This window comes from Mytilus trossulus, chromosome 14 (genome assembly GCF_036588685.1).
Source record: "Mytilus trossulus isolate FHL-02 chromosome 14, PNRI_Mtr1.1.1.hap1, whole genome shotgun sequence".
Lineage (NCBI taxonomy): Eukaryota > Metazoa > Mollusca > Bivalvia > Mytilida > Mytilidae > Mytilus > Mytilus trossulus.
This window is the reverse complement of record NC_086386.1, coordinates 27,150,477-27,166,809: the sequence shown is the minus strand read 5'-3', so window position 1 is coordinate 27,166,809 and position 16,333 is coordinate 27,150,477. Positions and strand designations below refer to the sequence as shown.

Sequence of the window (16,333 nt, the reverse complement as noted above, 5' to 3'; positions counted from 1 at the left end):
CTTTAGTCAAAAATAAGAAGATGTGGTATGATTGCCATTGAGACAACTCTCCATACTGAAACAGAAATTATCAACCAACTATAGGCGTTCGTACGGCCTCAAAGAAGCCCAAAGGTCTTTTATCAAAGCAATCGAGGACACAACAAAATAAGGTTAGCTATTGATCCCTCTTAAGAAAATACAAATAAAACAACAAAACAACAACAAGAAAACCCATCAAATTACCAAAAGGGGCTTTAAATACCATAAATTATATATAGTATACGGATTATGTTATTGTTTAAGGTCGTACAGAGATCTGTATAGTGTTTGTATCCATGTTTTTGGTCTTTGGTACTACATCTATTTATTAAAAACAAGAATATGTACATAGTAAACGGATGACTCGTACTATCGTTTTCTATCATCTCCGTACCGTGAAATTGGTATTAAAACTATGTTTTGGCATTAAAATAAGAAAGATCATATCATATGGAATATCTGTACTAATTAAATTTTAAGTTGATTGGACTTCAACTTCATCAAAAACTACCTTGACCAAAATGTTTAACCTGAAACGGGACAGACGGATGGACGAAGGGACGAACGAACGGCACGTACCAGAAAACGTAATGCCCTAGATGGGTCATACAAACAGATCACAAACTACCAAGATGAAAAAACTCCAGCAGTTAAATAATGTTATGAATTTGAACTGAGAAAAAAAAGGAAATAGCATAGTAAGAGTTTGATGCACAGAACAAGAAATGTGGACAAAAATTCAGATGTACAAAAACGAACTACATGTTAAGGGACAAAAATAATACTTTTCAAAGGATAAGCGACAGGCCGTCCGTATCCCTAAAAATATCTTTCATGGGTTAAAACCCTATAAGGGATCAATTTTGGTCCCGTTGACCTGCTATAACTCTTACTTCGCTTAACATTTGTTCTTTTCCTCTTTGTCTTTATTATTATATTTTTCAAGATAACAACCAAAACATGAGATATATCATAAACACTATAATTTAAGGGTTAATAACTCAAAATTGGTTTGTGTAATTCGTTTTAAAAATTCCTCACATGTAGATTTTCCTTGATGATATTATCAGATAACTACACGTTTATAAAAAAAAAAGCATGTCGTTTAAAAAACGAGAGGAGAAGACATCCTTTATGCAAATGAAAGTGATTTCATCTCAGGATAGACATGTTCCTCGAACCTCTCTGTGTGTAGAACAGTTACCATTGAGGAATCCACAGATAAGGCAACATTGATTGATTGATAACACATAGGATAAAATTGTCGAAACTCTTTTTCTAAAAAAAACTCTGAATAATAATTTCCTAGAATTTGATGTTCTTTATTGATTTCTGCCGTAAATAACCTATTATTAATCTATTGGTTGATTGTTGCTTGCTTTAGTACGTCCAGTGGCAAATGTTTCATGAATTTTCATGAGGAGATCTAATTTATTCCAGGTACACACACAATACAGATTAAAAATATATTCATATATGAGTTTTGAATAGAATTCACTATTGATTGATCAGAAACACCTTTCTGTCTAATGATGTTATTGTATTTTCTGCTAGTTTTTGCACTTATAATAAGTAGAGTATTTTAAGTAACAAGAGTTATCTCCGATTGATTCATGTTTACTAACAAACTGAGCGAGCGGCTATTTTCACTTGGAAACAGAATTATAGAGTGATTTCTTAAAGATAAAATAAAAATGGTAAGTTTTCGATTAAGATTTTAAAAATCTATTTGAGTACATGCATGTCTCTACATATAGTATTATTGCATTTGTGTATTTACTGAGCAAATTGTAAGTGCTTAGTCATTCTAGTATTTAGAAGTTCTATTTTATGTCATCTAAGTATGAATCTGTTTTAATTAGAAACAATATATAAAGGCAACTGCCATGTATATTGTACATGTTGAGGATTTCATTTTTCTCAACAACATCTAATAAGTCCTGTCCTCAGGTCCTGTCATTTTGAAGTATATTGGTACTTGGGTAATTTGAGGTGAGATAATTTGAAGTTTATTTATATCGAACTGATAATCAGTGGCTAAAGGGAAGTAACTCAATTTCTTTAAACGGAAAAATATATTCTAGTATGTTAGTTTTATCACATCAAATTAAAGCTAAGAACATCGATATTGTAGGATTTAAAAAATTAGAAATGATCTTTGTGAACAGGGTTTCAACAAGAATGTCTAAAAAGAATATTATATCGATATACGAGTTTTGAACATCGGTACTAAATAGCTGTAGCATTGGTCAAGGATTTGTATAAGATCTTACTTTACAAATCCTTGCCTCGGTCTAAAGGTGCATTTGATTGATGCGACCATTTATGCAGTAATGTAAAGGCAAAACATGCAAATAAAGAATAATATCATGGGGTCGACATAATATACAATCAAAGTCGTTACATAAACTTGCTTTACTTTACTTTTCTTTACTTTAGTAGGTACCTGCTCTGCTATCGGCTCTGCCATATCATACAACACAGAGATCATTGTTAATTCTTTTAAATTGCCAAATAATCGAATACACCAAAATAGTTACGGTTTACATGTCATCTAATGAGATTTTAACCTACATCCAATCAAGATCATTAATGTCATAATAGTTCACATATATAGGTAGATGTTGTATGAGTTCCAATTAGACAACTCTCCATCCAAATAACAATTTATAAAAGTAAACCATTAAAGGTCAATGTACGGCCTTCAACACGAAGCCTTGGCTCACACCGAACAACAAGCTAAAAAGGGCCCCAAAATTACTAGTGTAAAACCATTCAAACGGGAAAACCAGCGGTCTTATCTATATAGAAAAAACGAGAAACGTGTACCATTGATTTATTTTGAATACCGCGACCAGCAATTGGTGGTCAATCCGATGATTTTCCTTTAATGATAAATAATGATGGCTGTTTAAAAAACCGGTAGTCACTGAAGGGATAACAAGTATTTAACATGGTTAAGTGGGCTATAAACTACATGGAATATCTTTTCCCCAGGTCCAATTTTCATTTTCTACCTACATAAGAAAATGTCTGTACTAAGTCAGAAATATGACAGTTGTTATCCGTTCGTTTGATGTGTTTTATCTTTTTGATTTTGCCATTTGATTAGGGACTTTCCGTTTTGAATTCCCTCGGAGTTCAGTATTTTGTTAATTTTTTTTTACATACTAGGTTGAATGGTACACCAACGTATACATAATTGGACATCAGTTTTCCTCATTGTAACAAATTTAGTACAGCTGATAGAGGGTAGCTTCTTCATCAACAGACATAGTTCGAAACTGATTTTTGACAAGCCCAGAACTGATATTTGCTTACTTGGCACAGCAGATAACAACATGCCATCCAGAAATGTAAAACAGGCTATACAAAGCAAAGAACAGGATGAAGGAGTAGGAGCCAAAGTCAGAAGGAGTGTAGGTAGTAATCAGGTAAGAATTAAGAAGAAGCCTAGGGCAGACATAGCCTAGAGCAAACAGAGCATATGGCAAATAGAACCTAGGACAAACAGAGCCTAGGGCAAACAGAACCTAGGACAAACAGAGCAAAGGGATGAAACGAAGTAAGACTTAACTATTCCGTACAGTCCAAGGTCATACGATGCTTAAGGTAGTTAGTTGTGAACATGGTGAAATGTTGACTATTAAATATTGAGGAAGGCAGATATGGAGGAGTAGAACCCGAAGTATGGTAACGTGACTGTGTATAGAAAGTATGTTAGGTAAGAGTTAGAAGGGCACAGGACGTTTGCGCTTTTTTACCTGTAAAACGATAGGACATTGGCGCTTCAAATACTATGGACATTTGCTCTTTAAATTTCGGTTCACCTGTAATAAATTGACCGGAGATTTGCGCTTTTTCCTTAAAGTAGTCTACCTGCAAATAAATTTAACTTAAACATGTATTTATCAATTCATTTTAGTAAGACAAATGGTCCAGAATCCTTCCATGTCCACTATAATGAACAGTTCTACTCAACTGATCCAATTGATGAGTGGGGGCAAGGGGGTCACAATAACAGCAAAACTTTAAATTGATTTGTCTTATAACAGATAACAAGGAATTAAAATGGACAAAAACAGATAACAGTGAATGAAATATTAAAATAAGTCGGGTCCTTGACAAATCAGTATTTCTTATTACGGGTATAATCCTTTGTAATGAATTCCATTTTCAATGAACATGGTTTTTAGAATTATGTATCTAGATATGTATTTGATATATTCTTGTCCGTTCGTCATCAACATGTCGGACATTAACTCAAACACTCTTTAACCAATTTACATAAAACTTTAGGAAATTGATATGTCTATTGACGTGAGCTCCCTATCGCTTTTTAAAATTTTTAGTTTTTTAAGTTTCTGAGTAATGGGGTTTTATTCAATACAAATTGTGTTTTTTTTCTTCAGTTTTCTTATAATATCTCAAAAATCTTTTCGCAAATTTGCAAGGAATTTTTGGTGAATTGTTTCAAACTATTGACATGAGCTCTTTTTCAATTTTTATAAATTTAAGATTTTACGTTTCTGAGTTAAGGTGTTTTATTAATTAAAAAGGGGGGATTTTCTAGTTTTCGAACATTAATACAAGAGCGTTTTTAGCAGTTCTCATGAAACTTTGCTGAATTATTTATATCTATTGTTGTAAGCGCCCTTTTAATTTTTTATTAATTTTCGATTTTATGTTATTCAGTTAAGGGTTTTATTCATTCAAAAAGATGGCATTTTCCAGTTGAGTGCCAATGAGACAACTCTCCATCCAAATAACAATTTAAAAAGTAAACCATAATAGGTTAAAGTTCGGCCTTTAACACAGAGCCTTTGCTCACACCGAACAATAAGATATAAAGGGCCCCAAAATTACTAGTGTAAAACCATTCAAACGGGAAAACCAACGGTCTAATCTATATAAACAAAACGAGAAACGAGAAACACGTATATATTACATAAACAAACGACAACTACTGTATTTTAGCTCTATATTATCTTTAAATATATGTCAACGTGCTATGACATGAATGTGCTATGAAATGTGCTATGAAGTGATTTTGATGTTTATAACCATAAGGGAAAATATGACTTTAACTCTGCCAGGTTAGAATAGTCATAAAAACCAAATATTGCAAAAGCGCAAATGTCTTATGTAAAAAGCGCAAATGTCCTATGAAAAAGCACAAACGTCCCGTGCCGGCCCCCTGAGTTAGAAGGCCCGGGTCATAGTTATATTATGTGAAAGCAGAATATATTCTTAGGTGAGAATAAGAACCAAAATAAGTTTATTGGTATGATGATGTGGGATAACGATACAGTCATGAGTTGAACAGAGACTGCTATGCAGTTTTGATGTAAGCTGAACTTTTGTCCAAAACCTTTTTTGATGAAACGAATTAAAAAATTATTGAATACATGTAAAATTGAGAATGGAAATGGGGAATGTGTCAAAGAGACAACAACCCGACCAAATAAAAAAACAACAGCAGAAGGTCACTAACAGGTCTTCAATGTAGCGAGAAATTCCCGCACCCGGAGGCGTCCTTCAGCTGGCCCCTAAACAAATATACACTAGTTCAGTGATAATGAACGCCATACTAATTTCCAAATTGTACACAAGAAACTAAAATTAAAATAATACAAGACTAACAAAGGCCAGAGGCTCCTGACTTGGGACAGGCGCAAAAATGCGGCGGGGTTAAACATGTTTGTGAGATCTCAACCCTCCCCTATACATCTAACCAATGTAGAAAAGTAAAAGCATAACAATACGCACATTAAAATTCAGTTCAAGAGAAGTCCAAGTCTGATGTCAGAAGATGTAACGAAAGAAAATAAACAAAATGACAATAATACATAAATAACAACAGACTACTAGCAGTTAACTGACATGCCAGCTCCAGACTTCAATTAAACTGACTGAAAGATTATGATTTCATCATATGAACATCAGGCACAATCCTTCCCGATCATAACATATGAGAAGAACATGACCCGTGTCATGCCAACAACTGTTTTTAGAATAAATGTGTTTAGTTCCGACGCAAAGACCTTATCAGTGACTCAATATTAACGCCAAAATATGCAATCTTTAATGACTTGACAACAGTATCGTAATTATATCCCTTCTTGATAAGTCTATTCAAAGGTTTTGTAAGTTTCTGAGGTGAATACTGACACCTTTGTGCTTTATAAAGAATATTTCCATAAAAAATTGGATGTGAAATACCTGAACGTATAAGAAGTCTGCATGTTGAGCTATATTTACGAATGATGTGTTTATACCGATGATAAAATTTAGTAAATGTTTTGACTGTATACTACATGTACATATATTTAAAGATTTTTGTAGTCTGATAAAGAAGCATTGGAACTGCTTATAATTTGATATATTTTATAACTAAAATTATTGTATTTCTTCTTTCAGCTTCGTAACTTTGATCCATTCCTGTTACTTGATGATTTTAGAGTTAAAGCCCCTGCTGGCTTTCCTGACCATCCACACAGAGGATTTGAAACGGTATGCTTCATATTAGTATGCAAACATTCATATGATTATAAGCAAAAAAGCTCAAACATGAATGTATGATATATACTACTGGTAACACGTAACGTAAAATGTACGGGGCGCCGAACGGGACTCTCGTGGTTTTGTACTCAAAATTCAATTGTGTACGGACAAAAGTGACTGTTGTTCAACAAAAAGGAGTTCAGTTTAACAAAATTTGTATCATACTACAAATTTATAATTTTGTCATACAAAATTATCTATCAGCGGACAAAAGTCACTTTTGTCATGACAAAATTCATTTTTGTTACACAGACTTGACTTTTGTTACCTAATTTGAAGATTGGGCGACAAAAGTCAATTTTGTATTCAAATTAGTTTAGTTTGGTTTCTGTGAACTAATTTGCATACAAAATCGACTTTTTGTTACACAAAATTGACTTTTGTGAGACAAAATTGACGTTTGTGAGACAAAATTGACGTTTGTGAGACAAAACTTACTTTTGTGAGACAAAACTGACTTTTGTGAGACAAAATTGACTTTTGTGAGACAAAATTGACAAAATTGACTTTTGTCTCAACAAAATTGACAAAATTGACTTTTGTGAGACAAAATTGACCAATGTGATCAACAAAATTGACAAAATTTACTTTTGTGAGACAAAATTGACCAATGTGATCAACAAAATTGACAAAATTGACTTTTGTGAGACAAAATTGACTTTTGTCTCAACAAAATTGACAAAATTGAATTTTGTCTCAACAAAATTGACTTTTGTGTCAACAAAAATGACAAAATTGAATTTTGTCTCAACAAAATTGACAAAATTGAATTTTTTCTCAACAAAATTGACTTTTGTGTCAACAAAAATGACAAAATTGAATTTTGTCTCAACAAAATTGACAAAATTGAATTTTGTCTCAACAAAATTGGTTTTTGTCTGACAAAAGTCAATTTTGTCTCACGAAGGTCAATGTTGTCTCATAAAAGTCAATTTTGTTGTTACAAAATTGAATTTTGTTGTCACAAAAATGAATTTTGTCGTCACAAAATTGACTTTTGTCTCAACAAAATTGACAAAATTGACTTTTGTCTCAACAAAATTAACAAAATTGACTTTTGTCTCAACAAAATTGACAAAATTGATTTTTGTCTCAACAAAATTTGACAAAATTGACTTTTGTCTCAACAAAATTAACAAAATTGACTTTTGTCTCAACAAAATTGACAAAATTGAATTTTGTCTCACAAAAGTCAATTTTGTCTCACAAAAGTCAATTTTGTCTCACAAAATTCAATTTTGTCTCACAAAAGTTAATTTTGTCTCACAAAAGTTAATTTTGTCTCACAAAAGTTAATTTTGTCTCACAAAAGTTAATTTTGTCTCACAAAAGTTAATTTTGTCTCACAAAAGTTAATTTTGTCCCACAAATCTAACCTCACACAATTGACTTTTGTGATTTAATTTCCATATCAGGTAACAAAAGCCAATTTTGTATGCAAATATGTTTAGACAAAATTGACTTTTGTCATGACAAATATGAATTTTGTCTACAAAAATGAATTTTGTCTACAAAAATGAATTTTGTCTACAAAAATGAATTTTGTCTACAAAAATGAATTTTGTCTACAAAAATGAATTTTGTCTACAAAAATGAATTTTGTCTACACAAATGAATTTTTTCATCACAAAATTGAAGTTCTCACAAAATAAGTCTGTAGACCATAGTTTTGTAAGACAAAAATGATTTTGTTATGACACAATTGAAATTTGTGCAAAACCAAAAGAGTCCCATTCGGCGCCCCATAAAATGCATCAATGTTTTAATTGAAATATGATTATTGACAGTATGTGTTATTTCAATGTTTTCATAAATCGTTTTTTTTTCAATGTGAAGTTGGTCTAAAGTTTCATAATAAATTAATCTAAAAGAAAAAAGAATCGGGCATTTTGATTTTTAAGAAACGAAAAAAAGTTCACCAGCCCAAACTCACCTTCTTGCCAATTTTATACCTAAATATAGGTCCGAGAAGCGTGTACATAACGGTCTACGATAAACATGTTCAAAATGGGTGATACTAGTAGCTCATGATACTAGTATATAGATATAACTGGAGAAATTGGTGTTTAACATCCAGTGGTAAATGTTACATGCATGTCAGAACGAGAGCATGTACAAGTTATATGAATTTTATATTGATATGCTGACTGTGTGAGCTTGATTTGTAATGTGATATAGTTCACAAGGTAAACATGTAACAGACAACATGAAGATATATCATACTACTCAGATACATAATTCCGGAGAAGCAGCAAATATCAATATTATAGTCTGTGGTTTGACCTGCTGGGGATCCAAGACCACCAACTTGGGCCAGCTTGTGACTAAATATATATTGAACAATAGTCTGTATGCACTGTTCTAATGGTTGTCAGTTAGATATGATGTAAAGTCATGAAACTGTTCAATAGTCCAATTTTGGTAACATTATCGGTAGTCTAAAGGTAGAATGGTAGCATGCTAGCCTCAGGTGCAAGAGGTTGTGGGTTTGATCCTGGAAAGGTCAACTCAAACATTTGAAAATTGGAAATTGCTAATTCTCCACATGTAGACTCAAAAGCAAAGACTAGTATCGTCCCGAATGTGCAATTTATTTGCTTCTCGACATTTAACAGCCACCGGCAAATCTTTGTGATCCTTTGCAGGTGACTTATGTTTTAGAGGGTGGAGTGACACATGAAGATTTTTGTGGACACAAAGACACAATACATCCTGGTGATTTACAGGTACTTTTACACTTGTTTTGTTCACGCATCATTATCAATATTATTAGCTTTGATGCAAGTTAATGTCGTTAAAGTGAGATGTTTAGCGCTATAAAACCAGGTTCAATCCACCATTTTCTACATTTGAAATTGCCTGTACCAAGTCAGGATTGTGATAGTTGTTGTCCATTCGTTTGATGTGTTTTGCCATTTAAATTTTGCCATATGACTTGGGACCTTCCGATTGAATTTTAATCGGAGTTCAGTATTTTTGTGATTTTACTTTTTACTGTGAAAACTACACTATATACTGTAGGACAACAGTTGAGAGTATTTATAGCGAGGTCCCATCAATTATTCATAGTATTATTGTTTAATGCCTATTTTGCCGACACCGACATGGACAAAATAAGAATAATTTCATTTTGCTATTTTGCTGTCTCTGAATAAAATTAGATAACAATATGATATACTAGTATAGCAATAATACATACACGATATAATTTCTTAATTTACATTATTCACAAACTTAAAATGTTACCATATCTTTCTATTTTTTCAGTAAATGGCTTTGATCAATGAAATCATTTTAGACAACATATTTCAATCATCAATTGAATCAAATCTAATTCTTCGAAATGTTGCTAGTTTTCATATTTTTAACAATACAAAATATCTGTTGTCATAATTAAATAGTGGATGACAGCAGGTCGTGGGATTGTACACTGTGAGATGCCCCATGGTACAGAACAAGCTCATGGACTACAGTTGTGGGTTAACCTGGCAAGTAAAGATAAAATGACAGCACCTGCTTACCAGGAGTTGTTAGACAAGGACATTCCTAAGACAAAACAAGATGGTGTCCATGTCAAGGTCATTGCTGGAGAATCATTAGGAATTAAGGTTGGTGTAACCATGTATTATGTTCAAAAAGGAAATTATACAATGTGTAAAGTTAAACTTTCAGAGAAAATCCTTGCAGAATGTTTCCATCTCAAAAGTCTCTATCCATAACAATGTATGTTAGTGAACATATTATACAAATATATACAGTTCTGTTCCACCTTTTTCGTCCATTGATTCAACATCTAAATGTATCTCTACAATGATGAATTGTCAGTCACTGAATGAATAAACGGTATGAATTGTAAATGATTCGCTTCTTTTGGAACTCATGCTTGTGATTTCATAACTTTTTTTCTGTTTTCTTTGTTAACTTGATTTACATCTTCTTAACGAATTTATAAGATTTAAATATCGGTAGACTACTGTTGCCTCTAATTTGTGAATGTAGATGTCAGAAAAATGATGCAATTCAGCTTAAAAATATTTATTAATAAAAACAGAACACATATACCCAATCAAAGCAGTAAAGGTATTTTATGTTTTAGTTTGTTCCATATTTGAACTGGCATGACTGGAGCACTAACATTATGTTCTACATTTTTCTTTAAATCTCCTGTTTATACAAAAAACAGCAGATACCAAAATGCTAGCTGCACTCTTTAATTGATATTTTATATTTTAGTCCCCTGTTTACACGAGAACACCAACAATGTATTTGGACTTCCAGCTTGACCAAGGAGCTGTTCTTAATCAACCTATACCACAAGGGTGGAATAGTTTTATATATACCTTATCTGGAAAGGCATCTTTTGGTAAGACATATATAAATCCTGACATCTTTTAATAGCTATGGAGTGGTTTTATTGAATACAATATAAATTACGCTGGGAGATATATGTGTTTATTGTTGAGTATCTAATATATAAATATTACAGTTGTTTTTTCCTTCTTTAATGTGTTTGAACTTTTCATTTTGCCATTTGATAAGAAACTTTCTGATTTGAATATTCCTTGGAGTTCGGTATTTTTGTAATTTTACTTTTTACTACTTCATTCTCTGTATTTATTTGCAAGGAATACAATTGCCATCTTCTCTGTATGTAGTACCCATCAAATATAGGTACCCAAGTAAAATAAAACATGATTTACACTGCGTAGGAAGATGGAAATCTTCTTGAATGTCAAATGGAAGGTGTTTTTTTTATTTTCATAGGTGAGGATTCCGCTGCCAAACAACATCACGCTCACTATACACTTGTTTTAGATAAAAATGGCGATGGGATAAGAGTGGAAAACAAGGTAGGCGTAATATTAATTTTGCAATATTTTTATCATATTTTTTTTTATAAACCTTTATTAAAACAATTATTAGAAGTTGTTCAAAAGCAAATAATTAAGAAGAAACATTTGTTTTCAAAAAGTTAAAAGTAAACACTTCAAAATCTTTCTTGAACTGGAGTAGGTATAACAAAAAAACAAAAGATTAAGATAAGATTGTTCTTAGTCTTAATTTTATTTTGTGAAACCTACTCCTAGCTTCATATTCTACTGTAAAATAGCATGCTGTTATTTGTTCAGCAGAGCAATATCCATTTAGAATGTTAAACAATATATATGAATCTGTTCTGTTTTTTTCCAGAGTCCAGAAGTGTGTCGTTTTGTATTGATAGGTGGTAAACCCCTGGGAGAACCTGTTAAACAACATGGTTAGTGTTATAATAATGTTACTCTAAAATGTAAAAAGAAAATGAATGAAAAGAAGTATTATTTGGCACTCTGCAAGGTAAAAGTCTGTCAATAAATGTTCCAGCAAATATTAATAATACTGTACAAAATACTGACACGAAAAGAAAGAATATGGTTTAAAATAAAGGTAACAGAAGTAAACTACTGTTCAATAGTCATTAATCGGAAAGGACTACTTGTTGACAACTGCCATATACCTGTCTTGGTTTAAGTCACACAAAACGATAAATCAGGCTAGGTATATAATAAAATATATTATTTTTCAAAATCTGCAATCTTATGCAACACCAAAAAATGAATTTCTTCTATACCAGATTGTATACCAACAGAGCATAAAGCATGGGCATGGCATCAGTATTTTCTATCAAAAGTAGTTGTGTTTCTGTAACTCTGCATGCATTCAAATCAGTTCGAACAGTTTGATGTATTTGATACATACATCCCCTCCTTCTGTTTTCTTCTCATGATTCTGTATATAAACCATGAGACTAACCCTTGGTCGTAAACTCTTGGCTAGAGAAGATGTATAGGCGATCAGAGTTTGTGACTTTTCTTCCTTTATCATGAAATTCTTCTCTCTTAAAACATTCAGCACTTAAAGTGCAAAATTGAAGAATTGGTATTATGTTGTATGCTTTTATACCACGGCTAAGTAATCCTGTAGAAATGTTTTGACCTTCAAACCTTTATTTGACCTTCAAACCTATATTTGACAGGCCCCTTTGTGATGAATACACCAGAAGAAATACAACAGGCCATGTTTGATTATCAAATGGGAAAGAATGGTTTTGAAAATGCATCCAGATGGGAATCTGACTATGTGAAACGACGATAAAAAAAAAACGACTAATCTGTATTGTTGTATCTTCCGTCAATTTTGTACTTACAGTGACATTTTTTTTTACATATGCTGATTTAACAATCATCGTGATGTCAAGTACCAGGTTTGATAAATTATTACTTTCACATCGTCATTTATTTCAATTTTCGTGTTGCCGCCTTTTTCTATTTACATTATGTCAGTTGATTGTTGTTGATCAATTTGTCATACACTCAGTTCTATATATTCTAGTTAGTGACAAATTTATCCATTTAGGTCCCTTTGTTATGTGTACAGATGAAGAAATCAAACAAGCTCTGAATGATTACAGACAGGGGGAAAATGGTTTTGAAAAGGCACATACTTGGAACTCGTGGGTTGCATACGAATAGTAAAGTATGTGTTCGTGTTACCTTGCACATGACTTTTGCAGTGTTAATAATATTAATAAAAAAAAAGGACAAATACATCATGAAAAGACGACACCGACGAATAAAACACCTTTGCAGTGTTAAACGTAAAAGAACGACAGCTGTCAGAATATAGCCTTATCTTGTCTTCAATTATTTAACACTGATCATTGATATATATCATTATCACATGGTTAAAACTAAGATTGCATATTAATTATTAAGTAATAAACAATGTGTTACTGTAATCCTCAGGAGATATTTTGTTAAGTTTTCTCCTTATTACTTAAATGATCACCGTATCGTTTTTGAACATTTACAATTTTTGAGTTTCACCGTCATATATATATATATATATATATATATAAATGACTTTATATTCGATTATTTTCCGATAATGTAAGACAACTTTTGGTCAGTGACATTTGGGTCTACGTCGGTACCGGTACACATAATCAGAATACAGAAGGATTTCGAATACTCATCCATCAAAAACCAAAACTCAACTGTGAAAACATTGACTTAACCAATATATCATCCCTCTTGATGTGACATAATTATTTCTGATGTGATTTTAAGTTGATGTTTTATACATATCATACCTCTGTGTTTAAAAAGTAATAATGTTTTTTCGTAAATGATGTGCATATTTGTTTATCATGATAAGTAGATCTGAATATCATTGTTGTTACATGTTATGTTTAGATATTTTATTTAATAAATTGTGATAATATTTGTTTTTTTAATATGCTTATACATTGTTTTATTAAAGACGTGTTGCCCTTCTCTAATTACAATCCTATCAAATTATCGGGATATCTGATTTTTGTGTCTTAAAGCATTTATGAAATCTATAAATTTGCCGATAATTTTGTCCTCATCTGATAGCTCGTAATTCACACCTACTCTGATATAATTACTCATTACAATCTGGAGGCATTTCGTTTTTTGCTAATATGCTTTGTCTTTTTGCCTTTTTGATTACCTTTGCTGATAAATTCTTTGTTTTTATAGAGATAACGATTATAAAACAATTTTGACTGATGTACCCCTACTTCTGACATTTTTACCTATTATGTCCGTTTGTTTTGTTCACTTATCGTTGTCAATATAATGGAATCTTATGCGACTGTCATACCAATGAGAGGTTAATCTGCCTATAAAACCAGGTTTAATCAACCATTTTTGCATAAGAAAATGCCTGTTCCATGTCAGGAGTATAACATTTTCCATGCATTAGTTTGATGTGATTGAGCTTCTGATTTTTGTCGAGCCTGCGACTTTTGTCGCAGAAAGCTCGACATAGGGATAGTGATCCGGCGGCGTTAGCTTACTTCTTAAAAGCTTTATATTTTAGAAGGTTGAAGACCTGGATGTTTCACATTTTATTTAACTTTTTTCAACTAGTTACTGAATCATGAAATTGAGGTCATGGACATTGGACATTCGAATGATGGAAAGTTCGTAAAATGAGGCATCTATATATAAAGTACTATGAAGCATCCATGGCAGGTCTTTCACCTTCTACAATATATAGCTTTTAAGGCGTTAGCTAACACCGCCGCCGCCGTAGCCGCAGGATCACTATCCCTATCTTGAGCTTTCTGCAACAAAAGTTGCAGGCTCGACAAAAATTAAAAGCTCCAACACATTATAATAGAAAACAATTGTCACATTCCTGACTTGGTACAGAAATTTGCTTAATGTAGAAGCACACACTATATTCTTTCCTTTTTCTAAAGTAAATAAGAAGTTTTATTCATCTGAAAGATTTTAACTATTTTTTTATTCGAGCGTCAGTGGTGAGTTTTTTGTAGACTAAGCGTGCGCCTGGCGCAAATACAAAATTTCAATCTTGGTATATATGAGGAATATATCCTCAACAGCTTTGTCTTTTTAGTAAGAAAATGATAAATTATGAATAATCAGGAAGAGATCAAGGGTTTGAGGAAAGAGGTGAACGTGTCCTTTATGGTAAAAAATAATATCTCAAGTGGGGTTTTGCTGATTTCTGACACCTTTATTTCCGATCAAAGGGGGCGTTTGCACTCTCACTCCTACACGAGTCCATCATTAACAATCGTTATCAAAGGTACCCGAATTATAATTTAATACGCCATACGCGTGATTCGTCTACATAAGACTCATCAGTGACGCTCAGATCAAAATTGTTTTAAAGCCAAACAAGTACAAAGTTGAAGAGCATTGAGGACCCAAAATTCCAAAAAACTTGTGCCAAATAAGGCTAAGGTAACTGGAGGTAGTTCTAAGATCCGACAATTCATTTTTTCGAAAAATTCAAAGTTTTGTAAACATGATAAATTATGCAAGATACTGATGTCATGCAAGAATGCAATGGTTTGACATGCATTATTTTTTAAGGACAGGATTCAAACATTTAGATTTTTAAAATCAATTTGACCTAAAGTAATTAAACAATTTCTTTGTATTTTAGTAACTCTGTTTGGTGTTGTTTAAGAGTGAAAAAACCGGATACGTTGATTGGTATTTAATCCAAATTTCAACACTAATGTGCAATATCATTTTGGTCAGCTTTTGCTGGTGAAGGAAGCCAGAGTTCCAGAGAGTACTACTGACATCGGTACATAAACTGACAATCCTATTCAATTCAGATTGGAGTCAAGGGCACCTGCCATGTGCGTTATTCTAACTAACAACCTCAGTTTTGACAGGCAAGTGATTCAGTCTTTCAACTACTTTGACGTCCCAGTCACCGAGGTGAGGTCAGACGTGTATCATACCCCACGAAACAAGCTTATGATATCTTATTTTGTTTGTAACTGTTCATAAATTTCTAAAGAAAACTCTGGTCACTTATAGTTTCTGTATTACGAATATCTGAATATTTGTATATTGATTGTTTCAGTACAGTTTCAAGTTTTATTACAAATTTTATGCAGATATTGGATTAAGTCACTTTAAATTTATTACAGGTGCATGTCACTTATAACAACCCTTTCAATACAGGCTACTACGATAATCATGACAAATACAGTTTCTTCATGTATCCATATCAAATTGTACAAGTTGATCGTTCAACCATACTTACTTGGATGTTTTAACTCTTTATGTGTTATTTTTAAATGTACAGTGCAATGCACAAATGTATATATGGAATTTAGATAATTTTTACTACTCACTATCTAGTTTAATTCTGCCACTTTATATCAAAAATTCAGTTTCTATGGGTAATAACAAAC

The 16,333-nt window shown here is 32.3% G+C and overlaps 2 protein-coding genes across 3 annotated transcripts in view; both read left to right on the top strand.

The window, feature by feature from the left end:
• LOC134696162 (zinc finger protein 330 homolog) overlaps nt 1-16,333 on the top strand; it is a 310,551-nt gene that overhangs the window by 231,060 nt on the left and 63,158 nt on the right. The gene's annotated exons all lie outside the window — the stretch shown is intronic.
• On the top strand, nt 1,622-13,318 carry LOC134696207 (pirin-like). Of its 2 annotated transcripts, none has more exons than XM_063557877.1 (9): nt 1,622-1,718; nt 3,196-3,455; nt 6,442-6,534; nt 9,231-9,311; nt 9,987-10,193; nt 10,819-10,948; nt 11,350-11,435; nt 11,776-11,842; nt 12,979-13,318. In XM_063557877.1, the coding sequence occupies exons 2-9, from the start codon at nt 3,201-3,203 to the stop codon at nt 13,092-13,094; spliced, it is 1,035 nt and encodes a 344-aa protein (XP_063413947.1). In that variant the 5' UTR covers nt 1,622-1,718; nt 3,196-3,200; the 3' UTR covers nt 13,095-13,318. The 2 variants fall into 2 exon arrangements, with proteins under 2 accessions (XP_063413947.1, XP_063413946.1); XM_063557876.1 differs by having other exon boundaries at nt 12,599-13,318.

What these genes read in the sequence shown, in the direction of transcription:
- LOC134696207 (XM_063557876.1), top strand. Translation starts at nt 3,201, where the DNA reads ATGGTACACCAACGTATACATAATTGGACATCAGTTTTCCTCATTGTA. An exon ending in CACACAGAGGATTTGAAACG is followed by an intron (nt 6,535 to 9,230) that starts GTATGCTTCATA and finishes GATCCTTTGCAG; the next exon opens with GTGACTTATGTTTTAGAGGG. An exon ending in GGATAAGAGTGGAAAACAAG is followed by an intron (nt 11,436 to 11,775) that starts GTAGGCGTAATA and finishes GTTTTTTTCCAG; the next exon opens with AGTCCAGAAGTGTGTCGTTT.